The sequence below is a fragment of the Propithecus coquereli genome, unplaced genomic scaffold (genome assembly GCF_000956105.1).
Source record: "Propithecus coquereli isolate 6110/MARCELLA unplaced genomic scaffold, Pcoq_1.0 Scaffold129, whole genome shotgun sequence".
NCBI classification, from domain to species: Eukaryota; Metazoa; Chordata; class Mammalia; order Primates; family Indriidae; genus Propithecus; species Propithecus coquereli.
In genome coordinates, this window is record NW_012137080.1 from 258,664 (window position 1) to 268,802 (window position 10,139).

The following is a 10,139-nucleotide window of genomic DNA, read 5'->3' on the forward strand; positions in this document are numbered from 1 at the left end:
TACTCATGACAATTATTTAGGGTCGTATTAAATATTAAACAGTAATTAAAACTTCCTCAGGTATCCCCATCGCTAATCCACACACTATGTGAGTTGGCTTCCATCTTACTCTCATACAGGGCATAAAAAAGGCCCACGGTAGCTGCAGAGCTGTACATTTTCTACTGGCTTCCTCTATACCTGACAGTACCTGCAAGTTTTAAAAATCCTATCAATTTTCTCCCCTTTGAAAACTCTTATTCAAAAAGATTTCTAGAGAAGAAAATAGTTTTCCAGATGTTAGAGGAACACTTTTTCCAGGCTGGGGGAGAAAAAAAAGTGTATCTCATAAACTTAGCAATGGTATGTAAGGATATAAGTGAGGTCTCTTCATGATCCACTCTAATCGAATCTGTAAGGGGCACTGACGTAAAAGAGGATATCACTTCTAATATGAAGTTAGGGTTCATATAGTAGTTTTTTGCTTTTTGTTTTTTAGCAAGCTCATGTTTGCTGCATATTGCAGATGAGTGTGTTTTCCTTTGGGCACCCCCAGCTGGTCAGTAGGGGGAAGTAGCCTGGGATCGCCCTAAATAGCAGAAGGAATCTTACCTGCAATATTAAAACTACCACAGATAACCCAGAAAAATGAATAATCTTATGTGGAAAGTCAAAATTGACTTCACAGAATTGCTTAGAAGTCAGATCTGCCATACCCAGCCGTGGATTTGATCACCAGTAAACAGGGAACCCCACCATGGGGGTGGAGATGAGCATGAGGGGAGAGGGTGGAGGAGAAGAAAAGGGGAATGAAAGAAGTCTAAACAGAAAAAGATGAAAGAGAAAGAAAGCAAGTAAGAGAACAGAAACCAGTGATTTAGAGGAGCAAAGAGAGAAGGCAGAAAATAGAAGAGGAAAAGGCTGGAACAAAAAGAAATAAAGGGAGAAATAAAGGTAGCTGGGTGCTTGAGGGAAAATTAGAGGTGCCATAAAATCAGTGGTGCATGGGGACAGAGAAAAAAGTGCTCATTTGCAGCCATAGGCACTTAATACTCACAAAAATCTCTTTTGTTGGAAGGGAAAAATCCCTGCTATGTAAATAGACCTTTCCAAGTGGCAGGGACCAGCTCTGAGGCAAAACATAATTGATTGGTTGAGTTTAACTGGATGGTGATAAGGTGTCTTCATGATTGATAATCTAGTGTGTAGTTGGGTTAACTTTGGCCCCCAAAGGTCTTTGTGTGGTGTAAGAGAGCCTGTTTTAAGATGTTAGGTATCAGGTGAGGGGATTTATTACCGCTGAAACCTTAACTCCATGATGTTCCTTCTTGACCTGGAAACATTCCTGGGGAATCAAAGGTAGGAGGAGTCCAGGGCTGCTGAGAACTGGTTCACACTCCCCGAGGTCTGCATTCTTCATCGCTGTGTTAAGTAATTCTGCAGAGTACCAGGATTTCTATGCTGGAAAGAATCTTGAGAGTTTATTTATTCCAGACATTCCTGTTTAGGGGAAGAATTGTACTCACTTCTTTCAAGCAGATGAGGATTTTTTTTCTTGAGTTTAGAAAACCAGGAGGATTTAAAGTGTTCTAAAATTGTATTGATTAGCTATAGATAAGAATAAATGTAAACTTCTCTCTCTCTTTTTTGAAAACATTGGGTCTTTTAAAGAGTCTTCCCATGAAAATCTATTTTTCTGATCAGCGGTAATTTCTGCCTCGTGTCCTGAAGGTATGAAATACGAATTCAAGCCTGCACCCCCCTGGGGTGTGCTTCAAGTGAATGGGCGTCCGCACAGACTTCCGAGATGGCGCCTCTGATGCAGCCTCCTCCACATCTAGAGGTACGGATGGCTCCAGGAGGATTCCGGCCCACTGTTTCCCTTTGGTGGACAGGACCAGTTCAGCCAAATGGAAGAGTTTTATACTACGAATTATATAGAAGACAAATAGCACCTCGACCTGGACAATCCAATCCAGTGCTAACCTATAATGGAAGCTCAAGCTCCTTTACAGATTCTGAACTATGGCCTTTCACAGAGTATGAGTATCAGGTAAGCAATGTGCGTTACCGACAAGCTAAGCTGATGTGTACACCATCAACCTGCCTGTAAAAATTGCTTGCAATTTGAAAGCCACTTAAAGAAATGTAGGTCTTTAAGGAGGGCAATAATATCCTTGAAAAAAAATTAAGCCGTAAATGAGGGAGGAAAAAACCATATTCATTTGCTTTTTTCATTTTCTTGGTTTTTGAGCCATGTTGTTTTTATGATGTAGTAGATTCCAGGTAAAGTATTTGCATGTATTAATGAAGTGGTTTTTACCATTAAGATTCCTTTTGTCAGTGTTACCTTGGTAGGAGATGCTCTTGTTAAAAGATCCCTTTGAAAATACCTCCTTAATTGTACCAAGACAAAATAAAATAGAATGGCAGACATCTCTAGCCTCTATGCTCAAGAAAGATACACAGCATTGGGAAAATTGTAGAGCAATGCAACTGACCTGTACATGGGGGTGAAGTAAGTTTTGTATGAGGATGGCCTAAAAAATAGGACTTCGCATATTCCTGAAAAGCCAAGAATTAATAATAATGTTCTGAAAGTGTTTTGAAATCTATAGAGGACTTCTGTTGGGTTTGTTTTGTTTTGCAATGCGAGTCCATTTGCATTCTACTTGTAATAGCAACCGCGTCTCCTGGGAGGGGAATGGTTCCCCCCACCCTTTGCTCAGTCTTGGTGGGAGTGTCAATCAACGTGTCAGGCTGTCTCCTAGCCAAGTGGTGGGCACATGAGCCACACTCAGCCCCTCAGATTTGCCTGGGGCTTGATCTTCAGCAGAGTGACTCAGAATTTTAAAAGGTGGAGGTGAGAAGTTCTGATAAAATATCCCCAACCTCACTCTAAAAGTTTTTCTTTTCCCTGCTATTTCCAAGAACGGTTCTTCAACTGTTCTTTTAATTCCATATGCTCCCAATCAATTCCCTCTTACTTAAGCCAAAACCAGTTCCTCTTACTTGCAGCCAGAGGAAGCTTGCTGATTGATGTAAACATTAAGTGCCAGGCACAGTGCCAAGAGAAATCTTCTGAAAAAGGAAACTGAGCCTTAAAAAGCTTATCATAACATGAAATAGTAATATCACTAAGTTACCAGAAATGAGGTAACCAAATCAATGAGTATAATGATTAGAGGTGACATTTTAAGCATGAAAGCAATATATTTTAGGCCAATAATGTATGGGACAAATTGCCCAATGAAGTTAGTAAGAATTAAAAATATAAATAGATTCTTGAATGGTTTGGAGAAATACCCAGATATAAATCCATAATCCCTTATTTGCAATTCGAAATCTAAAAATCTCTCAAAAACAAGTTTTTTTCTTGCTTTGACACACTCGTTTGGCAACAATACCCAATCTAAACAGACTTGAGAGAGGGGGAAAAATGGCAGACTAGAAGCAGCCCACGAACCTGCAGCTCCCAAGGAAAGAAGAGTAAATAGGAAGCAGGTGCCTACCTACCTACGGACAGCTATTCTCGGAAGGAACATTGTGAAACCACAAAGAAGCAGCGTGGGACAATTGGTGCGGAAAATAAAAAAGGTGACAGGGTGATACACTTGATAATATCAAAGTACACGTGGGGAAGATGAGCAGGACAGAGTGATGTGGCCGAGTTGTGAGAGGGCTCTCTTCGCTGCCACAAATCAGAGACCTGCCTGGAGTCTGCGCAGTCATTGCACCAAACAACAGGTGTGGTGGGGATTGGCAGCAGCTAATGCTGTCCTGAGCTCTCAGATGCACAGCACCAGGACGGTACAAGACTCTGCTTTGCGGCTGCGCCTTCACCTTGCCCCCACCAGGCTGGGGAGGGAGCAGACCAAGGGGAGCCTCCTCTAAGCCATACTCAGTGACTGGATACCAAGCACCCCTCCCCAGTAGTGCAACAGGATCTGAGCACGGGAATTGACTGGGGTGCTGTGGGCTCCAACCTGGGAGGCTTTGGGCAACTGCTTCAGTAGGTCCTGGGGGATACAGGGAGAACTCCACAGTCCCTGGGCCACTGGAACTGACCTCCGCCCATATGACTTGGAATCCCGTCACTGAGCCTGGGGAACAGCCGCCACCTGCTTGGCCTGGACTCCGCCCTACAGGTCCCAATTGCCTGCTGCCTGCTCAGCCCTGACACTACCCTCCAGGTCAGATCTGCCCTGCTGTTCCCACAGCCCTGCTCCCAGCTCTGAGCTCTGCTCAGAAGCCCTACTTCTGGCTCCTCCCCAGTCTCAGCTCTGCGGTTCACATGTCAGAGCCCAAGCCTCCACCTCTGTGTCTCCAGAGCTCCTGCCAGGCCCGGGACACCACCCCTGAGATTCCAGCACTGCACCTGGGCCCCAGGACCCCACCCAGATCCTTCACCACTGCTGCAGAGTGGGCAGAACTGCTCCAAAATTCAATGCTTTGCCAGGGACCCCCAGCCTCAAGCCACCAGTATAAAGGGACCTGGTTCGAGTAAATGCCTACAGCCCGAGAACTCATGACTGCTGACTGTATAGCCTCACCCAGCTGCCACTGTCACCTCTGTGGAAAGACCCTGGGCAGAGCAATCCCCACAATACCAGCCTGAGTGAAGAGGGTCTTGCCCAGCTCCCAACTTGATCATCCTACAACTGTCTGGTGAACAGCTTAACACCCAGCACAAACAGCAGTCAGCACAGGCTTGAACAGAGGCAATTGCAGTGAACAGATCAAATCAGGACAGGGGCATTACAGGCTTCCAGTGCACACACCCTCCCCTGCCATGTCAACATTCCAGAGAAAGGGGGGGAAAAAAGCACCATTTAGGGACCTCCCCTTCTAATTAAGCAGGAGAGTTCCCAGCAAAGAACAGGTGCCCTGCAAACCCATTAGCCCTGAGTCGAGAAAAGAGGTTTCAGATGAGAAGAAACCAGCAAAAGAACCCTGGCAACATGAAAAATAAAAACAGATCAACACCCTCAAGGGACCACAATGGAGCCACAGTAGTGAACCCAAACTACAAGGAAACTGTTGAAATGACAGAAATGGAATGCAGAACGTGGATGGCAAATAAGATGAATGGCATGGAAGAGAAAGTTGAAAACCAACAAAAAGAAGCCAAAAAAATTTTTAGAAATTAATGAAAAAGTCACTAAAGAGCTAGACAACATAAGAAGGGATATAAAAGAACTCAAAGAAATAAGAGAGTCATTTAGGGAATTTCAAAGCACAGCAGAAAGCATCAGCAACAGACTAAACCGGGCAGAATAAAGACTCTCAGAACTTGAAGACAAAGGCTCTCAAGCTAACCCAGCCATTTAAATAGGCAGAGAAGAGAACAAAAAAGGTGGAACAATCACTTAGAAAGATATGGGACTATGAGAAGCAAACTAACATACGAATTCTGGGTATCCCTGAAGAAGAATAAGAAAGAGCTGAAAGCATGGACGCAGAAAATGCTTTCCAAGAGGTCATCAAATCCCAAAGCACGGATTTTTACACTACAGGAATAAACAAGTTTATTTCTCATTGGCAAAAATGTGTTGATTGTAATGGTTCCTATTTTGATTAATAAAGATGAGTTTGAGCCTAGTTATAATGATTTATCATAAAATTCACAGTCTGAAACCGCAATTACTTTTGCACCAACCTGATAGATAAAACTAAATGACCCACAGATACAAAATACATTTGGTATTTTGTCCTGTTATTGGGTTAAATACCGGTCACGTGATCTGTAGAAGTCTCATCTCAGTTTTCTAAGGAATGGTAAACTCCAAGCATGTGTCTTGTCTCTAGTCAGATTTTTCACCAGGGTCTAAGGACAACCAGGAACCAAGGGACCCACATTTCAGAGGGAAGGCAAGTTAAGACCCTCAGGCTGGGCTCTCTTTTGTAACTGTTACTCTCAGCTCTGCATCATGTTCCTTCTCAAATTTGCATTTATTAGCTTATCCCATGTAGTTATAATATAAAGGTACAATTGGGGGGCGGGGAGTGGGGGTGGGAATCTAACTCATCAGGCCAAAGACCCAGTTTTTAAGGGAAATGATATTTTGAAAAGCATAGATTAAATGCTGAAATAACTAAACTAAAATATTGGACTTATTTAGCCTGTGTAAATACTAGATCGATACGGATCCTGAGTAATCCTACAGAAGTCATTTCGGAAGTTATGTACTAAAATAATTTTTCTTTCACAAAAGAGCATTTAGTGTTTGAGATGAATTACATTGCTCTCCAATCCACTCGAAGGCTACGTCATCTTGAGGTTGCCTTCGAGAAAACACCTTCATGGTCTTATACACATCTATTTACCCAACATCCGACAATGATTTGACCCTTAGGCAGAGGATTGTATTTTTGAGGTAATGGTATATTTTTAGGGAATAAAAACAAAGAACTGAGAAACTTCCCAGAGCTGCGAAACTATTAATCAGAAGGGTTGTGACGATGCGTATTGGGCAGGTTGCCATTCACATGACGTCCCCTGAGAGCATCAGATTCAGCTCCCCACACCCCCTACACTGCCCTACATCATTGCACTCATTTCTGCTTTTGAGTTAAGGCACTGAAGGCAGCTGCTAAAATTTATTTATGTGGGAAGAACAAGACAGTGTTCTCTAGTCTAAATTAATTCATTCCATCAGTTAGCCAGTGACAGAAAAGGATACAGTATGAATAAGTTCTGGTGGGTAGGAGGGTTAAGAAATATCTAGGTGCTTACAGAGAGAGGGGAACCACTCACTACAGAAGACCATGGAAAGGCAAGGACCAGCAAATGTCACTCACCTCACATAACCAGCTTGGTAGGTAACTAGCTCATTTGAAGGTGGGCAAAATCCATGTAATATCAAAAGCACCTTCTAAGTTTTCTAAGCCCTCAATATTGAATGCCTTAGAGGTAGTGGTCTCAATGTTTATAATACAGATGGATGACCTAAGAGCATGTTCAAAGTGCAGATTCCTGGTGGGGAGGTCTGGGGAGGGACTCCAGCAATCTGTATTTTTAACAAGCAGCCTGGATGGTCCACAACCCCCATTTCTGAGAAATAATGCCCCAGAGGGTGTGGCATCGTTGCTATGCTACTTTAAGCCCCATTTTCAAGTGGTGATTTCCTAAAGCAGTGGTTCTCAGGTTTGACTGCATATTAGAATCACCTGGGGAACTTTTTTTTTTTTTTTTTTTGAGACAGAGTCTCGCTTTTGTTGCCCGGGCTAGAGTGAATGCCGTGGCATCAGCCTGGCTCACAGCAACCTCAAACTCCTGGGCTCAAGCAATCCTTCTGCCTCAGCCTCCCCAGTAGCTGGGACTACAGGCATGCACCACCATGCCCAGCTAATTGTTTCTATATATTTTTAGTTGTCCGATTAATTTCTTTCTATTTTTAGTAGAGACGGGGTCTCACTCTTGCTCAGGCTGGTCTCGAACTCCTGAGCTCAAACAATCCGCCCGCCTCGGCCTCCCAGAAAGCTGGGATTACAGGTGTGAGCCACTGCGCCCGGCCCTCCTGGGGAACTTTAACAACATTCTGGATGCTGATGCCCAGGTTCCATCCCCCTGTAGGTTTGATTCTGGGATGCGTTTGGGCATCCGTATAGTTCCCAGGTGATTCCCAGGTGATTCTAATGTGCAGCCAGGATTGAGACTTGCTGTCCTAAACTGTCACAAACTGACCTACTAAATCAGTGGAGCCAGCTCCCCTCGACTGCCTAATTTGCATAATGATAATTGATGACTCACTAGCCTGTTGACTGGGGTCTATCCATGCTAGAGAAGAGTCCTGTTGTTCTGGTATGAAGCTAGAGAGGGGCACAGAATATATTATCTGGGAAGTTCGTGTCTCAATTAATCGAATAATTTATTTTACTCTTCCTTGTGGATTATGCTACTGTTGTTGCTTTATTTTCTTTTGTTTTTTTTTGTTTTTTTTTTTTATTTCAGCAAATTATGGGTGTACAGATGTTTAAGTTACGTGTGTTGCCCTTGGTTCCCCCCACCACCGAAGTCCGTGTTTCAAATATGTCCATCCTTCGGGTAGTGCGCATTGTCCTCCTTGTGTATACATATACCCCTCCCCTCCTCCCTCCTTCCCCCTCCTCCCACTGCCCTCCCCCTTCCCCAACATCCAATAGATGTTGTTCTGATATGTGCATTTATGTGTTGATTAGTTAATACCAATTTGATGGTGAGTACAAATGGATCCCGTTCGGAGGCCTGGTCTTTGGTGTTAAGAGTAACATTTGCCATCATTTGAAACAGGGGAATTTTCTAGTTTGAGTCATTTCAGTACAACTTCCAGAATTCTGGGGTTCTGTAGGATCAAACTCTAAAGGACTAGCTTTAATAAAACCAGTAAGGTCTGAAATATGAGTCAAAAAAGTTAGCAAGTGCTTTTTTTATATTTCACAGGGATGGATGGGTGGCTTTGCAAAGTGATTCAGTGCAGGGTCCTGTTAGAAAGCAAACCTTCTTTGTGAATCTCAGATACAATTTAGTTTACCAAAACTTACTTGTCAATTCTTGAGCGACTCTGTCAATGTGCGTTTCATGCATAAATGGGATGCATCTACAGTAAATGAAATTCTTCCAGTGCACAGACTTTTTACTTAAATGGAAACTACAAGCTTGCTATGCTATGGAATATTTACAAATCCAATATGAGTTTTTCACAGGCAATATTGATTTCTATCTTCAACCCTTTCATAATTGGGCTATACTAATGGATGCAGTATAAACCTCCAAATTCTATGTGGGGAAGTCTCAATTGTTGAGCAAGCAAATTAGGACAGTAGTCTTCCCACAGGCTTCGAGGGGGCCCTGGGTGTGAGTCTACTCCATAAGACAGTTCAGTTTTTACCTCCTGGGAGTGAGCAGAGGCTAACGAGTCGCTCTCAGTAATTGCGCATTCATATTCATACTCTCGCTTAAGGCAATGACTCACCACGGATTTGCCAGGGCCTGCCACGGCTCCCCCTTCCACTGAATCATGCTGTCAGTGACTTAATTAGTTTTCCTGAAACTTCCCCACTTTGACAGATTTTTGCAATACACGCCCACACGCACTCAGGGTCTCTGAAGGCTTCTGGTGCCTCGTGACTGGGTGACTCAGAAGCAGCAGGTCAGCCTTAGAGGAAACCCTGTGACTCACTGGCCTGAGGGTCTGACCTTAGGACTTGTGCTGCGGGAGCCCACGCAGGACGGCAGTCTGCTGCTTCCTAACAGCAACGCCGCTCCCCAGCAAGACGATGGAAGGAAGGGCTGTGAAGGAGACCCACAAGGGGATCCTCGCTGTTCCTGCCAAAGGCAGCTGCCTGGAGATGGTGTGGAGGCCTGCCCTATGCCAAGCTGCCCATAAAAGCTACCAAATTGTGGGTGAGGAGTTGGAAGGGGGAAGGAGAAGGGCCAGCAACTTCTAGTCCTTCTGTCACGACCTTTCAATCCTTGAGCAAATTCACTTCTTCAGCTCTATCCTCATTGTCTTAGTTCGGGCTGTTATAACAGAGTATCTATCATAGACTGGGTGGCTTACACCACAAACACTTATTTCTCGCGGTCCTGAAGGCCAGGAAGCCCGAGGTCAAGGCACCTGCAGATTTGGTGTCTGGTGAGGGCCCTCTTCCTGGTTTGCAGGTAACCTTCTTGTCCTTGTATCCTCGTGGCTGGTAGAATAAGAGGGAGAAGAAAAGAAGGGAGGGGGCAAGGATAGGAGGAGAGAGGGAGAGCCCTCTAGTCTCTTTCTCCTTGTAAGTGGACTAATCCCATTCATGAGGGCTCCACCCTAAGTGATCTTATTATTAAATACTCCCCAAAGTCCCCACCTCCAAATACCATCACATTAAGGATTAGACTTCAGCATATGAATTGGGGGGGGGGACACAGTTCATAGCACTCATCTATAAAGAGAAGCTCCCCCAGTTCTAAATTTTATGGACAGAGTAGGGGTGAGCTACAACATCTCATTTTTAGAAATTCGAATCGAACTTTACATTCTCTTGATTGGCCTTTATAATCTACATTTTGTAAAACCAGAGAAAATAAATTCTGACCCAGAGCAATGTGATTTTCTAATAGTATTTAGTTTTAAGTTGTGTTGACGCAAGTGAGTATACGAGATCAGCTTCAGACAATAAATGGTTACATGGTTTTT

The 10,139-nt window shown here is 43.8% G+C and overlaps 1 protein-coding gene across 1 annotated transcript in view; it reads left to right on the top strand.

The window, feature by feature from the left end:
• The window catches only part of USH2A (Usher syndrome 2A (autosomal recessive, mild)), a 301,921-nt gene that overhangs the window by 248,282 nt on the left and 43,500 nt on the right, over positions 1-10,139 (top strand). The window contains exon 25 of the mRNA XM_012638316.1: positions 1,711-2,032. Coding sequence (XP_012493770.1) covers positions 1,711-2,032 — 322 coding nt within the window. The remainder of the gene's footprint in view (positions 1-1,710; positions 2,033-10,139) is intronic.